The 20,204-nt window shown below is 36.4% G+C and overlaps 1 protein-coding gene across 3 annotated transcripts in view; it reads left to right on the top strand.

Annotated features, from left to right (window-relative positions):
* Positions 1-20,204, top strand: part of LRP2 (LDL receptor related protein 2) — a 110,389-nt gene that overhangs the window by 23,392 nt on the left and 66,793 nt on the right. For all 3 annotated transcript variants that reach the window (XM_063162074.1, XM_063162075.1, XM_063162073.1), the window contains exons 5-19: positions 4,159-4,269; positions 4,369-4,482; positions 4,956-5,072; positions 5,914-6,057; positions 7,449-7,568; positions 9,218-9,346; positions 10,481-10,650; positions 12,878-13,101; positions 13,863-14,069; positions 15,085-15,287; positions 15,917-16,057; positions 16,966-17,169; positions 17,903-18,095; positions 19,238-19,363; positions 19,648-19,778. In XM_063162074.1, coding sequence (XP_063018144.1) covers positions 4,159-4,269; positions 4,369-4,482; positions 4,956-5,072; positions 5,914-6,057; positions 7,449-7,568; positions 9,218-9,346; positions 10,481-10,650; positions 12,878-13,101; positions 13,863-14,069; positions 15,085-15,287; positions 15,917-16,057; positions 16,966-17,169; positions 17,903-18,095; positions 19,238-19,363; positions 19,648-19,778 — 2,334 coding nt within the window. The remainder of the gene's footprint in view (positions 1-4,158; positions 4,270-4,368; positions 4,483-4,955; positions 5,073-5,913; positions 6,058-7,448; positions 7,569-9,217; positions 9,347-10,480; positions 10,651-12,877; positions 13,102-13,862; positions 14,070-15,084; positions 15,288-15,916; positions 16,058-16,965; positions 17,170-17,902; positions 18,096-19,237; positions 19,364-19,647; positions 19,779-20,204) is intronic.

Below are 20,204 nucleotides of genomic sequence, written 5' to 3'. Positions count from 1 at the left end.
GAAAGTCTCCCTCCTGGTGTCTGGTAGGCTGTGAGCTGTCTGGGCAGTGCTTTGACCACTGTGAGGTGGTGACTTATGGCAGTGAACCAAAGAGTTTTAATTAACTTTTTTTTTGTAAAATGTTTTTACATGTTGCAATAAAAGACACTTGTTAGTAGGAAATTGCCTTTTTTCTTTACTCATTTATTTCCAGCTTGCAGAACAGAAGTGTTAGGCAGAGTGCAAAATTATGGAGGTTTAGCAATCCCTGTGACATAGGTTTCAAACATCTTCCATGTGTCCATTGAAAGATGCCATTAAATATGTTCACAAGTGTTGCCTCAAAACAGTTACAAGGAGCAAGGTGCTTCATCTGTCATTTGTGCTGGTGTTTGCCAGTTATTTATGTTTTGCAACAGAAGTGTTGGCATGCTTCAGGGAGACAGATTGTGTAGAAGTATTTTGGTTAAAAAAAAGCCTGAGGGGAGGGGAGAGAAAGAAGAGCTCCCTTTCTTCCAGAGCATTGCAATGAACATGGGTGAAAAACATTCCCCTTGTTTTCACTAAGCTCATATTATCTTCTAGGAATTGTCATGACTACATTTCTTCTTTTTAGCTTTCTGGAAAGTTAGCCGCAGGTTTTTTGGGAGGCGAAGGTAAAGGAAACAGTGTTTATTTTGGAGGCTATTGACCATTCAAAACAAGGTGAAATAAAAACAGTGTTTATATTTTTTTCTGTCCCTTCACTTTTAATGTTGTGTTCACATTGTCCCCTTTCACTTTCTTGTACAGTGTAATCCCAGACCTCCTTAGGTGCAAACTACCTACCTTGTTGTCCTTTTAACTCAGAACCTAATCCTTCCTTTTCGCTCTTTCTGGTCCATTTGTCACCAATGTAGAAAGAAAATAAAGTTCCATTGCCTGGAAGGCAACCCCTTCAAGTCAGTCCCAGAGCACTGACACTTTTTCCATATGTTCCCTACAACAGAGACAGTAGGATCAATTTCTCTGCGTGTTATCAGTTCTTGCTTGGCTGTGGGATTTTATACTCAAATGCACTGATCTTGGATGAGGTGTGTATAGAGAATTCTTAGTTTAAATAAAAATTAAAATAAAAGCTAGGAAATGTTTGTTTTGCAAGCCCCAAATGCAAAACTGATGCAAGACCTTTCCACTTAAATTTAAAATGTTGTGATACTCACTTTCCAACTTCATTTGCTGGAGAGCTGTTCATTAAGCTGGATTGTACAGGTCATTCTGTTAAGGGAATTAGTCCCATTTCTCCCCTCTTGCTGCCAAGGTTCAGATTCTTCTTTTACCAAGTCCCCATTTAGTGATAGGGCTAGAAGAACTAAGCTCATGGCTCCTGTCTTCTAAATTTTGGAGAGAAAGAAAGGGAGTTTATGTCCTGGGGTTTTTACAATTGCAAGGACAGCCATTCCTTTGTTTTCAGATATCCCAGTATTATTATGAAGTTCTGTTTTGGCTTCCTTCATTCTCTCAGCATTGAGCCCTCACAGAAGCCAGCATTTCTTCCTTGATTCTTTTCCTTTTCTACTTCTCCTTACATAAAACTAACCCAGGTACTGAGGAGCTGTCCTGATGGCACGGATGCTCCTGAGCCATGCATTGCATTGGCTACAGCCTTTGGTGCAGCTCACCGCTTTGGCAATTTTAATGAAGCTTAGTTCTTAATGCCCCAAATAATTAAAACAAATTTAATAAAATAATATGCTATAAGGTACAAAGAGTACAGTCTGCAGTGCAGATGCAGTGAAAAATATCTTTCAGATCAGTGACCAGTCTGTGATCAGAACTATAACTTACTAACCTTGGTTTATTGACAAGGGATTGGAAATTAGATTACCTGTACAGAGTTAAAAATTATATTTATCTCTGTCAGGCTTTTCAAAGAATTAAAATAAAGAATCTGTACACCAGTTTTGAAAAGAGAATAAGAGAAAAAAAGCATTTGTTCATATTCTAGTAAAACACCAATTCGGTCAGAATGAATACTTTGAAGTATCTTCAAAGCATCTTTACTTCCAGAGTATCTTGGCTCTTCTTGGTATCTTTTTATAGTGATTGTGTTTATAAAATACACTAAACTTTATAATATAATAAAGATTTTGCTAGGCTGAGGGCATTTCCAGACCTGCTGCTGGAGAGAAGATTTTGACAAAGTTTTTCTTCTTGTAAGGGAGTTTAATATAAGCTTGAGAAAAATCTTATTACTGGCTAGATTCTTAGTCTGCCTGGGCATTCTTGAAGAAACAGGCAGTGCAAGGCAATGGGTTCAGTTGTTTATTTCCTTGACATCAGTCCATTGGAAACAGTTTGGAACATCACTGGAGGTATTTCTGTGGGATGTGAAGAAAAGTGAGGAAAATTACAAAACTATCCATTATAAATCCCATGGAAGCTTTTCTACTTCATAGAAAATACCTTGTACTCCTCCTTTTCTTCCATCTGCCCTATAATACAGTGTACTGCCGTAGCTGGTTCTGCTGGCCTCATAGAACTCCTCATGGTTCCTCCCTGTGATGCCTTCTCCCTGTGATGCTTTCAGACAGGGAAAAAGCATTAATTCCGTGGTGAACTTAAAACTTGGCCCCACGTCAGGCCTTTTTTTAGTCCTTTCTGTTGGCAGAAGTAACAGTTCAAACCCATTATTTCCAAAGCATTATGAGTTTTATCTGAGCCTAACTGGAGCAAGAAAATTATGTATTAGAAAGGTGACTGTCTGGTTGAGAAGTGGGACCAACATGCTTAGAGAGCATGTTGGCATTGTCAGACTTTGAGAATGGAAGACTGGGAACTATCCCTAGAAGGCCACAGGCAGCAATGCTGTAGCTGGAACCCTGCTAATCTGTAACTGCTGTTCTTCGCTCAGGCACACACTGTTCCTACGTGCAGGTTGCCACCTTACATTAACTGCAGTGAAAGCAAACGAACTGTAAAGGAATCAGCTGGGGAGATAGTCTGGCTGGACCTGTAGTGGACATGAACACACCTAATTATCCTCTCATTTTAACATTTAAAAGCAGTTTGCTGCTATCTGGAAAAATTGCAGGTTTCTTTATATCTGCTTGAAGCAATTTTATAACCCATGTTTTGGGTTCCAAGGAATCCAATGAAATATGAATGAAAATGTGTCTAAGTGAGAGCCTTCTCTATCTGCTTTATGAACTCTTTGAAAAGTAAAATGGCATAAGAATTCAAACTGAAAATCTAAGAGATGAAAAATGTTTTTTGGCTCTTCTGCGTCTCGAATTCTTTTATCTTGTATATAGAGACAAAGGTTCAAGAAATTTGATTTCTAAAATTACCATTTCTTTGCTCTCTTACTTGCCATTTGACTGAAAAATATAAGTTTTGTCTACATAGCAACAGCATAAACTATGAGTTCGTGTTCTCCTACTCAACTCTAGCATGTGCATATGGCTAATTTGTTGGATACTTCCACTGAACTCACTGACTGCTTGTATGAATAAGTGTTGTCAGAATTTGTTTTAATTTGAAACATTGAAACAATCCCTTGCATTTGCATATAGGTCATCTATATAAGTAGAATATCCAAAACCTAAAAAGCCATTATTTCTGCAGAATCTCTTTTCTTTTGTGAAAGGGGAAGCAAGTAATAAAAAACAACGGTTCTAACATTGTTCATGGAACCTGGAAATATAATTATCCTTGGCTTAATTGGTTCAAAACCATTAAAACCTGAGGTCTCTGAGTTTGAGAACTCAAGAGGAGGACATAGGAACTGTAAATTTCAGGAAATCCTTTGCTATTTAAATACTTTTATTAAGATTGGGATACTCTAATACTGATGTATAAAGAAATAAAACAAATTTTCACTGCTTGCTCTCCTTTTATGTTCCATTTCTTTCTATCATATTGTAAACTGTTTGGGTTGCAGATCTTTTTGGACTGTGGGAAGATCTTTGATTTTTCTCTTGTTGCTTGCAAGTTTTTATAGCATCCATCTTGAGGATATGCTTTAATATCTGTTGGAGAAGACAGTATACTGTCTAAATGGATTACTAGTATAGGACTACTAGTTATGGAGTTTTGTATTCCCTTTTTCCTCTAAACCAAGATATTCTGTTGACACTAGGTGGATATGACTCATTATAGTCTAACTTCATGCTAATAGAAAGGATTTTTTTATTTTAGACTACCCAAGATGTGAACAGTTATCATGTGCAAATGGAGCGTGCTTTAATGCAAGCCAGCGATGTGACGGCAAAGTTGATTGCAGAGATTCTTCTGATGAAGCTAATTGCAGTAAGTCCCCTGTGTAGAGTGATCCCAAACAAATTTGCTTTATAGACCTTCTTTTGGAGTTAAACAGATTTTGTGTTTCTGTGCTAAAATCTTTTTCAGCTCGTGGATGTACCAGTACGCAGTTCCAGTGTGCTAATGGAGAGTGCATCCCGCAAGCCTTTGTCTGTGACCATGATGATGACTGTGGAGATAGGAGTGATGAAAACTCTTGCAGTATGATGTTTCTTTTTTTTTCCCACTTTCTCCAACTGTTTTACTAAGACCTGGTTCAAGCAGATAGCAGGAAGCAGATTGCTTGCCTGTACAGCCATCAAAAGCTAAGAATAGTTCTACAAATACTCTTCTGTGCAGAAAGATGAAAATTGCAGCGCTACTTTGATAGACTTTGTCTTTGCTGCTAGGTTCCTGGCTATGTCATTACTATTTGAATTTGCTGGACTGAGTGACAGTCTAGTTCTTAATACATATGGTTACACTTACATTCTCATCCTCTTAATTTCAGCATGAACCAAAGGAAATTCATACCTAAATGAGAAGAAACCAGCAGTGTTTGCAGTACATACAAAATATGGAACTGCCTAAATGTTTTAAGCAATATAATAAATGATTGTAAATGAGACAATATTGTTATTTTTAACCTTTTAACTGCTTAGAGCAATTAGATTTTCTTATGTTTCTTTCTGTAGCTTATGCAACTTGCAGAGGCAACTTCTTCACTTGCCCGAGTGGCCGTTGCATTCATCAGAGCTGGATTTGCGATGGAGATGATGATTGTGAAGACAATGAAGATGAAAGAGGATGTGGTAAATACTACTGCTAACTTCCAATGGTATTTTCAGAGGAAGATGACACTAATCTGCATCTATGAAATTTGGACCAGTCAAGATGTTCTAAATACTTTTCATTTCTTTTAAAACCTTAGAATTCCACCTTCATTTTTATTTCTTTTTTTAACTTTGGCAATATTTTTGTTGTTGTGTGTGAGAATTATTGTGGTACCGAGTATGATCATATAGCAATATATATATATTTTTCTTTTATATATTTAAGTTTAGCATATAACAATATATATATATTTTATATATTCTCTTTTATATTTTGTTTTGGTTCTTCTGCCTGTGGAGATTTTTCAGATCATCTGTTAAGAGACACGAGGCTTCTAATAACCAAACCCCATTGATTAAAAATGAAATTTACTCAGATCCTGCCAAGATTTGTCATGTGAGAAACAGAAGCTTTAATGAATGAAAGTGTGAATGAGATTTCTTTTTCATTGGCCTTTTCTATCATGAACATGATTTTCGTTATCCAGATAGTATTTACATGTTTGGAAAGCACAAAACTATAGTTCCCTTTCCAATGTACTGGTTAATTTAAAGCTAAATGATGTTACTGTTTCTAACAAAACAGAAAACTAACGAGATTCATATGTTGTCTACCCAAGTATCATTGGCATTGTAGTTTGAATGTAAAAGTAAGCATGACAAGTAAGTATAAATAATGTTTCTTTTATAGTCTTTCCCAGCTGTGTGCAAGAAATGGAAACTGGATATTGAAGGATAGAGGTGCCTTGGGAAGCTGTTGGAGAAGAAATTTTAGTATTTGAAATATACTTTTCATTATTCTTGTTTTTCTTTTCCATAGAAAGTGGTCACCATGAATGCTACCCAGGAGAGTGGGCCTGCCCTGGATCAGGGCATTGCATTCCAATTGGGAAAGTGTGTGATGGAGCTGCAGACTGCCCTGAAGGAGAAGATGAAACTAACATCACTGCAGGCAGACACTGCAGTATGTATTAGAATGAAAAACATACACAGAATAGCAGGAACATCAGCATTGATATCTTTTTACATTCGCCTTTTGTCTCCTAAACAATACTGAAATTTTGGAAGCTCACTATTTTCACTGGCACTATTTTGACTGGATGATCCGGAAGAGGCATATATGTTGCAAAGAGACCATTTCTTTTTTAAAAGTTTGTACATGAGATTTCACAAATAAGGATTTTAACTTGCTCTCCATACCCTAAAATATGGTTGTGAAGTCAGGGGAGGGTGTGCTACATGCCTTCTTTGTTTAAATATCTGTTTGTCCCTTTGTGTAAGAAGTAATGATTTGTGCTGATCAGAACACAGAATTGAATCAATATATCCTAAGCTTTGACTAATTCACTTTAAAGATTAGGATTTAAAAAAAAAACTTATTACCTGGGATGTCTGTTTCTCCAGTTAGTGGTACACTGTGTTTTTATGTTGGACATAGTTCTAGTCTTGCAAATATCAAATTCCTCTGAGGACAAAGAGCAGTGTATTTTCATTTTAGGAAGATAAAAATTCCTATTAACAAAATCGTGCCTTTTGAAATAGGAGGGCAGAAAAAATAAGAGGAAATGAAACTTTATTGTAAAAAAGCACCTCTTGCTTTTATGAGTGGTTTGGTAGTTATAGCAGATACAAGCTGAAAAGCAAGGCATTTAATAGAAGAATTTGAGGAAAAGGAAAATGCTGACTCTCACCTCCTTTTTTATCAAGTGTTTCACAGTCATAATTCAAGTGTTGTAAAGTCATTACTCGCTTGCCCCTGAATTGTTTATTAAATACTAGTAGAATTAGTGAAGGAAAAATGAGAGAGAGGGAGAACTAGAGGATAAAGAATCATTTGTCCATGAACACAATGCAAACAGTATATTCTAATACATTGGAATGATATACATATTCTTCTTAGTATAACAAACTAGGATCTTTTCACATAGAAGAGTAAATGATGAGGTTATGTACCAATAGATGGAGCTCAAGGATGTACTGCTCATAAGTAGGTCTTGTGGAACCATGGAAAGTTTTGGGGCACTACAGATGGCTTCCTCTGGTCACCTTTTTTACACAGCACTTACCATTGGTGGTTCATATAAAATTGCTGCTTATTCTTTAACTCTGTTCCAAAAACCTTTTAAAAACAGTACCTTCTCTTCCGTGTTCCATGCCCTTGCTTGCATGTATATAAATGTATGAGATTTTGTGGAACTTTGTACATAATTTTCTCTGCAGATTAGTTTTAAGAAGCTGTACTTGAAATTGAAGGCCCATCATAGAAAAGACTTCAGCTTTGTAACTCAGTAAGGCAGAAGTTATTCTGTTCCTCTGTAATAGGAGTGTTTGTGAGCTATTGTGTTTGCCTTTCAGACGTGTCGCGCTGCGCTGCGCTGAGCTGTCAGTACCGCTGCCATTCCTCTCCCTCAGGAGGGATGTGCTACTGCCCTGCAGGATATACCATAAGCAGCAATGACAGTCGTACTTGCGTTGGTGAGTAAAGCCCAGGGACTACAGATATCCACTACCTTCTCACAACTGGGAAAGTTGGGATTCCAGGAAGGCAAGTTAGTTCAAATTGTGTGGTTGTACTGATAAAGAGAAAATCTCAGGAGTCAGCAAATGTATGAAAATTTTAGTAGCACAATGGCAGCATAGTGGCACAGAAATCAACCACAGAGATGGTCTTTCACTTTGACCTAAAGACATAGTGACAGCATGATTAGGTTTAAAAATATGTACTGTTGGATGGATGGCTTATTATCAAGAGTTTTTACTGATCTTTAAGTGTTTACGTAGAGAGAGTTTGTTTCTGCCTCAGTAATATGTGTTGCATGCCTGGAAAAACAGTTAATGATGTTGAATTGATTGTTCCTTTTGGAAAGTGGCTGTATATTCAGAAAGCAGAACATTACACTTGAAAATAAAAAGGGTGTTTTATATTTGCATTATGGAAAGGTTGTGTCTTCTGTGGGGTTTCAGTATATACATAATTTACATGAAAAAGAAGAATATTTACAAGAATGCAAGGGTAACTGTAAAGCTGCTGTAACTTGATAGCACAAATTATTTATCTCAGTAGCTGGGAATTGAGTAACTTCAGAATCATGAAAGTTAGCACTGCCTAATAAAAGAAAAGGGGTAAATATCTGTTATGAGTTTTCAACCCAAGCTATGATGTTTGTGCCATTAAAAGTATTTCAGATGCTCAGTCTCTAATGAGATTTTTATATTTTTGAGAATACTGGGTGGCCTAAGGCTGTATCAGCTGCAATGGCAGAATGGTTGCTCTTTGTAGAGGCAGAGAAATAAGGCATGCTTTTGTGGGAAATATGTGAAGGACATATTCCCAAACCTGGTGCAGTCTCAGTGAGTCTTCTGTTGCTTTTTTGACTGCCCTGTAAACCTAGTTATCAGATTCTGGCTTGTAAATCTGAGTCTATGTATTTTGGTTTGCTGAAATCTAGGCATATATTTGTGACCAGAGCAAAACTTGTCATGAAGGAATGGCTGACAGTCAGTACTGTATAATTCCAGATCCAGTACTCTACCTATATGGTATTTCGCATGCTAAAAGGAACTTTTTCTTGCTGGTTCTGGTGCACAGACAGCTTTTAATTGTAAATTGGATACCTGTTAGTGTGGTACTAAATCTGAGCTAATAAACACTGCCTTCAAGTAGGACTTAAAGGCTTAAGCACTGCACTAAAATAAAGGTAGAGCTCACCTTCAGAGTAGGCTTAAATCCAGCCAAGTCTTTGTGTGTGCCAAGTATAGAGATCTTTTGCAGGAGAAATACTTCACAGACATATTCTGTATTGTGGAAAGTAGACAATGACATCTCTTCAAATGATTTTTCCTTTTCTCCTGGCAGGTGTGGCTTAGATTTTTTTTTTTTTTAATTAGCATTTTGTCATAAGGGGCAGAATTGCAGGTACGCCCTTGGGCAGGAAACACAGGTTTTTTGTTATCCAGAAATACAAAACTGAAGCACTGTGGAAAACCATGCAAACTCACTTTCCTCATGCTATAGTTTTGCAAATAGATATAAAGCAAACAGAGAGGACAAACTTGCAGCTTCTTAATTATGACATGAATTTTATACCAAGTTTTTTTTATAAATATGCTTATTCACTTGACAGATTTTGATGACTGTCAGATGTGGGGTGTCTGTGACCAGCTGTGTGAAGATCGTGTGGGACATCACCAGTGCCACTGTGTGGAAGGTTATTTCCTCGAGCATCACCGGCATTGTCGGGCCAACACTTCAGGTTAGTGCACCCCAAGTGTCTTGTTGAGCAAATAGATATAGCTAGGTACAATGGGGTAGTTTTACCTACACAGTTCTCCTTGATTTTAACTCTGCCCTTAAGGACTTACAATCAGGACAGCTTTCAGAATATCAGCAAATGTCAGAACTCTGTATCTGCCGGTGTGTGCGGGTTGGTGTTGATTGCCTCATCAGGGCTGCTTCTCCTCTAATCAACAAATGTCTTTTAGGCTCCATTGTGTTTTCACCACTCCTGACTTCGACAGAGTTGGGAGGTTATTGCCAGAGCACTCCTGAACAACAACAAAAAAATCTTATTTCTGTGACGAACAGTTTTCTGTCATGCTCTCTGTGGAACTTAGTGTTGTCAAGAAATCAGGAAACCTAATTTTTTCTAGAACTGTGCCATAAGTTGGTTTTGCTGAATGGTCAGATCAAGCCCTTGCCTGTGAGAGAAGCCATGCTCTTGGCTTTGAGTGTCCCAGAGTCTGAAGAATACTTGTCTCTCAGAGTGCAGTCTCTCATCAGCTGTAGGCTCCTTCTCCTGACCTCCTGCTCAGTTCTGAAAGCAGGCCCCAGGAAACTCTGCTTTGTGGAGATGTAGTGTCCCAACAGGCTGTTGTGTAAGGCAGGTGCTTTTGCCTGCAGAGAATTGGTGGGAATGGGAATTTCTGCTTGGCATAGTTGATTAGAAGTCTTGTTTCTTAGAAAAGCAAGAACTGTTCAGTTCCCTCCCCCTTCCTTCTTTCTTCAGCCACCAGTCTTCAGCTCATCATTTTCTAAGCATTTCTCTCTTATAAATGGGAGAATTTAGTACCTGCTGTAAGTCAATTTCACCAGGTTAATTTTAGCTTTAATAGAAATAGTCTTTTGGTGCATGCACAGGGGTTTTATAAAAGTTTTAGCTGGTATGGCTTTAAATACATGTTCCTACCTGATTTGCTCCAAGTATACAAACCAAAGGCAAATCACAGCAGGTTAGTACTCACATTGAAACATTTATACAGGTTGTACCCTGAGCATCTGTTCAAAACTTTGTGCCCAGTATGTATGAACCAGTATGTATATATTGCAATGCCCCTTTGCAAAATATCTTGCCCGCAGGGTAATCATTGTCTGTCACTCCTGCTTTCAGCTGGTGTTGCATCGATTATTTTCTCCAATGGCCGTGATTTACTGATTGGAGATCTTTATGGAAGGAATTTTCGTACCTTGGTGCAGTCACAGAATCGTGGGATTGCAGTGGGCGTGGACTTTCACTTTTACCTGCACAGAATCTTTTGGACTGACACAGTGCAAGATAAGGTTGGTAGAAGTTTCAAGAAGAATGTATTTCTGTGTACCTGGAAGTAGAGAACTTCAAGAGAAATAATGTGTTGATAGGCCCTCATTTTTTGAGAGCCAAAGCTGGCTGTATTTTTGTTTTCTAACAAAAAAACTCCTTGAAATGTTTTATGTTAATGACTGCATTTTTTCAACTATACTATTACATGTGACATATTAAACAAAGAATCCTATTATATGGGAATGTCTTGAGCAACTTTTAATTTTACTTTAGACTGAGTCCAAAAAACTAATTAAGAGAAATAGTAGACATTCTTTCAAAACGGAACAAATTTTTCTTGGTAATTTTTGAAACATGATCATTTAAAATGTAAAAGCTGTGTGCCTTCCAAGATGATAAAAATCAGACTTCTTCATGTACTTCAAATGGCACTTTAATTGAGCTTGAATAACAAATATTGACAGTATTTTGTGTAATGAGCCAATATTGTGTTACTTTTCTCTTTTTTTTTTTTTTTAAGAGTAATTATTTTAGCTTCAAGACACTGTAGAGCCAAGTAATTAAAAAAAACAGTCTGGAGACTCTTGTGGAAGTTGGATGACACCCTTGTTCTTTTTTTCTATGCATAACTTATGGAAACCAAAGAAAATCTTAGATCAAATGCTGAAACTTCATAATCTCTTGTCCTCATGTTGATTGTCATGCAGAGTGAAGGAGAATCTGTGACCTGGATCCTGCTAATGCCACTGATGGATCAATTTGATGTCACTGTCATAATTCTGAATCTACACATAATACATCTAATAAAAACTAGAGTTCTCACCACAGTTCCATGCTGGTTCTGTGGAAAGAACATTGACTGCATGGCTGTTAAGTAGAACAAGATTTGTGCGCACAGTTTTTGACTTGTTCACAGTTCTGGCATTTTTATTGTGGCTGTAGTAGGTTCCTGTTCCTGCAGCTGCTTTGTCAATGGCTGAATGTAGTGAGGGTCAAATCTGCACTTTTATGAGACAGGAGATTTATTCTGTCCTTGTAATAGGTGTAAATAAAAGATAATATGGGTGTTTTTGCTGCACACCCCAGGTGGCCAGGACTACCTTTTTTATCTGCCCAATATAGTTTAATCCTAATTAATTAATTAAGATTAATTAATCTAATTAAGTCCTAGCTAGACTATCCAGATGAAAACATTTGCATCTAGAATTTTCTTAAATGATGAGTATTTCCACTTGATGTCTTAAAATAATATTACTAGGGCATTTTTGTCTTTTCTTTTTTAAGTTTAAGACATAAACTAAGCCAGAATATTGTGAGTTGTGTTTTGTGTCATCTTTATCTCATTTAGTGTACTGCCAGATAACCTAATGCCCATAAGCTCTTTCATCAACAGGGTTTCCAAAGAACAGAGTAGACAGTTAAGTGGTTATGTTGATTATTGTTACTTGGAACTGAAGAATATTTAAAATTATACAACTCTTTCAGCTCTTATTTTTCTTGCATGTATTTACTTGGTCATCTCTATTTTCATTTAAATGCATTCCAAATCTCATGCTGTTGTTCCAAAAAAAGAAAATTTCTACCTTTTCATATTACCCAGTGTTATAATCACACGATTACTGTATACATAAAATTATTGTGTTTGGACTGTTTACTTCATGTAGCTCTGAACTTGCTTGTAAAATAACAGCATTATTCTTCTTGTGCAGGATGCTCTTAAAATTAGCCTTAGATAAAAGAGACCACTAGCTGAGACCTCCCTTCTGTGAGGATGGACAGCTTTCCCTTACTTTCTTCATTTTGCTATTTCCCCTTAGTGGTAGATGTAGTAAGAGCTCCCCCTCTTGTTTCTCTTGTTTCTGGCTGCTGTTGAGAGCTTTACCAAAGCATGATCATTTGTTTTCAATCAATAAAAATTTTGGGTTTGGAAAGAAAATGCACTTTCCTTTTTTTTTTTTTTTTTTTTTAATCATTTGCTAACAGACAAGGCTGTTTTAGTCTTTTATCTTGTCCAATTTGCAGAAATGCTAGTTGAAGGCAAGCCTTTTGCAATTTTTCCATTGGTTTCCAGATTTTTGCAAAAAATCCTTACCTAAGGAATAACTTAGAGGGTAACTTGCTTGTATCTGCAGGCAGATACAGATATAGTTGTGGATTGGTGATCAGTGTGGTGATAAAAAACAAATAGCATGTGACTTGTGATTCAAAACATCATGTGGGTACTGACAATATTTGTGTTGTTTTCAGGTTTTTTCTATTAATATTGATGGCTCTGATTTCCAAGAAGTTTTAAATGTTTCAGTTGACACACCTGAAAATCTAGCAGTGGATTGGGTTAACAATAAGCTATATGTGGTTGAGACCAGTGTGAACAGAATAGATATGGTTAACTTGGATGGAACAAACCGTGTGACTCTTATTGCTGAAAATCTTGGAAATCCTAGAGGAATAGCCCTTGATCCAACTGTTGGGTAAGTGATACTTATCAGATAATGGTAAAAGATGTCAGAAATTCCCTTATCTCCATGTAAATGGAAAACAACTAGGAAACAGCAAGAGTGACCATTTTAGAATCAGATACAAAATATTTTGAACACTCACATTCTATCCTAACCTATTCTGCACCTTAATTTATGAGAGGACTGTGCAATGCATTTATTTATAATGTGTGGAATCTGTTTCATGGCTGGAGTTCTGTGTGCATGAGCAGCACTGTGGAATTGCCCTGCAGAGAAGTATTATCCTTAAAGATTTTAGCTATAGTAGCACCAACAGATCTCCTACTGTCTGAAATGAGGAGATGGAATGAAGCCAGGAAAGTTAGTGTCTCCTAATCCATATGCTTCAGAAGTATGTGTGAACCATGAAAACATGGATCTTCTGAGAATGGGAAGAGGAATTTCATGCAACTTGTAGTCATGGCTGCTGCTTTCATGATGCAACTATTTGTCACTGGTTTATTTCTGGCAGTAAACTTAAGTCTGTGATTTACTAAGGAAAACTAGTACTACTGAGGTCTTTTGGGTGAAAGCATGGTTCTTTATGGATTTATTCTATAAAAGAAAATGAAAATTACTTTTTGTGTAGAAAGTATAAAGTATGTTTTCATAGTATGCAAGAAACAAATTCTGTTCTGTAAGGGTGCTGGTTTTAAATTCCATGTGAATTTCAAGGGGTTTCTCATAAAATCTCAAGGAAGTGTGACCTTTTTTTCTTTTTTATCTCTTTATAGTTACTTGTTTTTCTCAGACTGGGACAGTCTGTCTGGTGATCCTAAAGTGGAAAGGGCCTTCATGGACGGCACAAATCGTCAGGATTTGATAAAAACAAAATTAGGCTGGCCTGCTGGAATAACCCTGGATATTGTGTCAAAGAGGCTTTACTGGGTTGACAGCCGGTTTGATTACATTGAGACTGTAACTTATGATGGACTTCAAAGGTAGGTGAAATATTATTCCTTGGAGGCTACAGATACACTGATTATTTTATGTCTAGTTCAAAAAAGGATTTCTCTCACAAAATGAGATACACAAAGGACGAAAATAACATAAAGAATGTGATGCACCTTTTTCTCTATGGTGTCATGCTACTTCTAGACATTCTTTAATTCATTATTCTTTCCTCTCTTTTGACCTTGAATGCCTCTTGCCCTTATTTTATAATGTCATTTTATAGTCCACCAGTACAGTACACATTTTTTAGAGCATTTGCTTTTTATTATTTTTCAATTATATTCATTATTTTCCATCATAGTTGCTTTGCATTTTTTGCATGAATGAATTTATATGAACTATCCCACTTCAAAACATTAATATATGTGATGGGTATTAAATGCTTTTCTTACTTTTTATAAATCTTTGCTGTCAAAAATTAAGTCATCCTACACCTTATTATGATACTGGGGAGAGTAAATCACAGCATGCAAAGAGGGAGTCCTTGAGTTTTTATGGGACTGGGTCTTACAGCATGGAGTTGTTTAGAAATCTGCTTATCTCTGTATCTCTAAATAGTATCAGTTACTCGAATCAAGAAAAAAATGTCCCCTTTAGCATACCTTCTATGTATTGACTTCAAGAAACAGTCTTCTGCTTATTTGACAGGTCTCTTGTTCAATGTATTTTTTTACTTAGTAAATTATAAAATTTATTTTTTACTTACTAAAAAATAAATTTTTAAATTATAAAATGTTGGTATATTTTCTCGTCTCATCTTTACTCACTGTATTTTCTTGGAATTTGCTAATACTTTTTCTGTATTTTCACTGCTGTATCTGTTAGGTTCATGAATGTTTAGCTTTTTCTCTTCAGTTCATTTGATCTTTTCAATTTGTACTTTAGTAGCTTCTCTGTTAAAAAAAACAGTGAATGAATTAAAACTACTGTATCGTTTCTTCTGTTAATAATGTTATTGTCTAGGTAATATTTGATAAATAATGTTGAACATCTTTATAACAGGAAAACAGTAGCTCATGGAGGATCACTGATTCCTCATCCATATGGAATTACTTTATTTGAACACAACGTTTATTTCACTGATTGGACCAAAATGGCAGTGGTGAAAGCTAACAAATTTTCAGAATCTAACCCTCAAGTGATCTACCAGTCTTCACTGAGACCTTATGGAGTGACAGTTTACCATGCTGCCAGGCAGCCATTTGGTAAGACCACAAGTAGGTTATGAAGGGAGGTTTAAGAAGTATGTTACCAAAAACTGGTAAAAATTATGAGACTTTTACTTTGCTGTAAGGAGCTGTAATTATGATACATAGATTTGTATTGTAAAACTGGGCTGATTTTTAACACCCTGTTGTTTCATCCAACTCCTGTAGCTGATGAACTGTGAAATGCAACATTCAAGAGTAGGGGGAGCTTTATAAATAGATTGATACTTGGTGGAGTCAAACCTGTGGGTCTGAGTAGTATTGGTGTTTAGGACTTTTTTCTCAACACTGCAATGAATGCAGTGAAAAGGCTACCGGTATTCAATTAATTCTGTGAGATATAGTTCTGAAGTAGGTCTATGTGCAGAAGACTATAGCCAAAATTATGGCCTAAATGCTGTGTGTTGAGTGTCTCTGTATAAGCTGCATTTCTTAATGATGGTTACCTCTGATGTGATTTTGGTGCATTCCACATTAGATCTGGTGGGGTATATTGTCCATGGGATGTAACTCTCACATAATCCACATGATTTATTGTGGATGTTGGAGAAAATCCTGAAAAATCAAGATAATGATGCCATTTGGTTGCTAGAGGAAGTTATAATTCTATCTGTATTATTTTCCAGTAAGAAATCCTTGTGGAAGTAATAATGGGGGATGTGAACAGGTCTGTGTTCTCAGCCACAAAACAGATAATGATGGCCTAGGTTATCGCTGCAGGTGTATCCTGGGCTTCGACCTACACGTGGATGGACGGCATTGTGTTGGTAAGAAAATGCCTTACAAGTGTTGCAAGTAATGCTACTCCATTAGCTCTGGAGCTGTTTCTAGAACATCTTTCCTCTCTTCAGTAGCTTCAACATAATGAGGACTTTTTGTCTTTTCACTACAACTCTTTTTGACAGCTTTAAATGTAGTAATTTCTGCTGATGTTCATTTCAAGCCACAACTTAAACTCATCTCCTTTAATGAGGATTTTGAGTTAAATATGGAATATGTGTAGACAGCTGTATGATTGAGCTCTTAATCCTGAAATCAAGCATGAATGCTTGCTAATATGCAGATTTTGCATTATTTTGAACATATAAGCCTGCTTTCCTGCACAGTGCTGTGCAGATTAGGTTGGTCTTCTCCCTTTGAACACATGGCAAGAATAACAGATTCCGTTTTGGAGCTGTGTGTTTCCATCAGCAATCTTCTGCTACAGAACTGTCACTGATGCACATTTACTGTGACTATCTACTGACAAACTATGTCATATATGTTGTCTATAACTTTAGTATTTGACCATTCATTTATCTGGCTACCCCAGGTATTGTCTAGTTTTATGGTGGCTCAACAAAGCCTGTGAGTTAATTTTTTATAGATTATTGTAAAGAGAAGAGTACAGCAGATAATTTCTGCTTCCATAGGTATAATGCTTGCTTTTAAAGTGTATTAGAACCACAGTAACAATGAAAAAAGAATGCTTGACCACATTACCTAATATTTTGGATAGGGTTTTGGTTTTCTTCCTCAGTTTTAAGTCTTGACAGTATTTAAATCACTATTTTCTCGTTCTTCTTTTTCTACTTCCAGGCAATTAGTGTTGTCAAATAAAACAAAGGTTTTCTTAATGCTCAGGTGTCCTCCCTTGTGAATCAGTAAAGCCTGTGTCTGATTTTCCCTTTCACAGCTGTGCGACAGTTTCTGCTGTTCTCATCGCAGACGGCAGTGCGGGGAATCCCATTCAATCTCTCCACCCAGGAAGATGTGATCATACCTGTAACAGGGAGCCCTTCATACTTTGTTGGAATTGACTTCTCTGCTCAGGATGACACAATTTTTTTTTCAGACACAAGTAAAGACATGATCTATAAACAGAAAACTGATGGTTCAGGTGAGAATCATGCTTGGGAATTGTAGAGTAATTATGGTAAGGAGACTGTAATATATATTTTTCTAAAAAGAATAGTGAAAAGTCACATTATGAGATATACAGATAAATCTCAGTGTGACCCCAGTAACCTGGAAAATGTTTCTCAAAAATGTTTGTACAACTTATATTGAGCTTGTTGAATCCTATCTGGAGAGCAGGATGTTTGCTATGATACTGTAATACAGAAAAAGATTATTAACTTTATGAGATTTTTGGAAATCCTAGTTATGCTAGTGTAAAGATTTGTTTCTCTCCAATTTATAATGATGATCAAATGTCAGCACATAGTTTTCTGCACTCACTTGCTTCCTTGGGTAGGTAATGGTAGACTGCAGCTGACCATTAATATGCAAAGAGTAGATAAAGTCTGGCTATTGAGCAAGATGTTTTTACTGCACTGACCTTACTGAGCTTCATTTGTAAAACCCTCACTGTAAACTTAGCGACAGATTTTTCTCTGACCTTTGGCTAGTCTTTATTTCCCCTCTTTTCCAGTTGTGCTTGTGGACATACACCTTCTTTGTCTAGAGCAAAGGGCACCCTTCCCCTCCTCTTGATTATTGGTCTTTATTTTAAGTAGCACAGAGGTAGCATTTTTATCAAGGGGAACCACAAGTTTTATCAATAGAATACTGCACTCATGTTATTTCCCCTGTTCCTAAACATTTGCAATCATGTGTGTTATAAATTCTAGGAAGAGAGATCTTGACTGCTAATAGAGTGGAAAGTGTTGAAGATTTAGCTTTTGATTGGATCTCAAAGAACCTCTACTGGACAGATCCTCGATACAGGAGCATCAGTGTGATGAGGCTGGCAGATAAATCCAGGAGAGCTATTGTTCAGAATTTAAATAATCCTCGTTCAATAGTGGTTCATCCTGTTATTGGGTAAGTTTAGATTCTCATTTTAAACTATATGTACAAATTCATGGTTTAAACAGAACTGGTGAGATTAGATTTACATCTGATTCCGGATTTTTGTTCTTTTCAAAATACCATCTCTTTTCAGTTGTCTTGTCTTCATTTTGTTTGTTTTGCTCCAGCCCAGGATTCAGCACGCAGAGGAAAGGGCATGGTGACAGAGATTGCACAGGACAGAAGCACTCAAAAGAACTCTCTTTAAAAGCACTATGGTTTTTTCCTTTTACTCCTGTTCATTGATAAAAGGCAAAAGAATTTGGTTTCTTTGTATCACTGACAAAGCTATATCTTGCAGTTGAAAAATGGAGTTTGTTAAATTGTTTTTAATATACTTTCAATTTCCAGACTGCTAACATTGATTCTATAGTTTTATCTCTCTGAATTTCTTTATTTGAACCATATTGGATACTACTGTTTGTATTTGATACAGACCTTAAAATATGTGACTCCATAAACAAAATGAAGCCTTGCTTTTCTTTGATGGAAATGCTTACTTTCAAATTCCACACTCTGTGTTCTTTGCCAATGCCAAGACAGTGTTTCTTTCACAGCATAGTTTGGCTTCATAATGTTGTACTACTGAATTTCTTGATTCTTAGGTATTGATTTTTCATGAGTAACCAAATCCACTATTTTGAAAGTAATCTGATAACAATAACGTTGAACCTGGATCCTTGGATATCCCAACATTTTTTGTTTGCTGCTTTATAAAATTATTTAACATTAACTTCAACTCTTTGACTGCAAGCATAAGTTAAATGGATCCGGAGAAAATTCTTTGTAGTACTCATGCTGGAAAATGCATTTTTTTATTGGTTCTATTTATCTGTGGTAATTACATGAGAACCTTAACAATTTTAATCAAGTTATGGATATTTTATATCTAAAGAACAAAAATAATTCCAAAGATTCTGGTGGTTGTATACAGGAAAAATATGAATTGTTGGTACTACTGCCAATTGAGGAGAGGGACAACACAAAATGGTATTTTTTAAAGTTATGCAAAGGATGTCATACAAAGAAAAATGTTAATGCTGTTTCAAATGTTTGCTCTGTTTAATCACATTATATAATTGAGTTGATGTGTCTTCTGACATGTGTCCTTTCAGGTATATATTCTGGACAGATTGGTTCCGTCCGGCAAAGGTCATGAGGGCCTGGAGCGATGGATCCCATGCCTTGCCAATTGTCAATACAACGCTGGGCTGGCCCAATGGCCTCGCCATTGACTGGAGGTAAGGCCAACATAGAAGCTTTCTGAGCAAACATGGTTCTTCTTTTAAACTGTTAGGGAGTAAAAATAATGGAATTATGTCAGATTGGATGCACTGGCACTCTTTTATTGAGGACTTATCTTTCAATTGATTGAAAAGCCTTAAAATATAAGGTTTTCTCAGAATCCCTCCTCACACTCCCCAATAGCTTCTTGTAGATTGAAGATTATTATTTAAGAAAATACTAGTGCTTTGTAATGGACATCATGTCACTTAAAAAGATATAACATTTTCATTATTTCTAGTTCTCTGAGGCTGTACTGGGTGGATGCTTTTTTTGATAAAATTGAGCACAGCACCTTTGATGGGCTGGACAGACGGACGCTTGAACATATTACTCAGATGACTCACCCATTTGGCCTTACAATTTTTGGAGGTAAGTCTAGCACGGAAAAATATTATCTGTCATCACAGATTTTTCTTTTCATATGGTGATCTGTGAGTTTGTGACATAAAATGACAGAGATTTTGCAGTACTGATTTTCCCAAAAAAGCACTCTTGAAACTTCTGACTAAAAATATGTGTTTAGTACCTCTTGCTTGTTTTTAGAACTAGTTTTATGTATATTTATTTTAAAATAATTTTAGATAGGTCAGGTAATTCATGTAGTGCAACAAGTCAGATATGCTGTACTAATAATAGCTTCCAAGGTGAGCTGTTCATGCTGAACAGACAAACTGAAACACCACTCCAGAGATGGTCAACATTTCAGGATTTCTAATAATTATATGTAAAGTTTATTACTGGATTTATGTTGTGTCTGAAGAAAGATGTCAGTATATAACCTTTTTTGATCGTGTA

The sequence above is a fragment of the Melospiza melodia genome, chromosome 8 (assembly GCF_035770615.1).
Source record: "Melospiza melodia melodia isolate bMelMel2 chromosome 8, bMelMel2.pri, whole genome shotgun sequence".
Taxonomy (NCBI): domain Eukaryota; kingdom Metazoa; phylum Chordata; class Aves; order Passeriformes; family Passerellidae; genus Melospiza; species Melospiza melodia.
The sequence above is the reverse complement of the archived record's forward strand: the minus strand, read 5'-3'. Positions and strand labels throughout refer to the sequence as shown.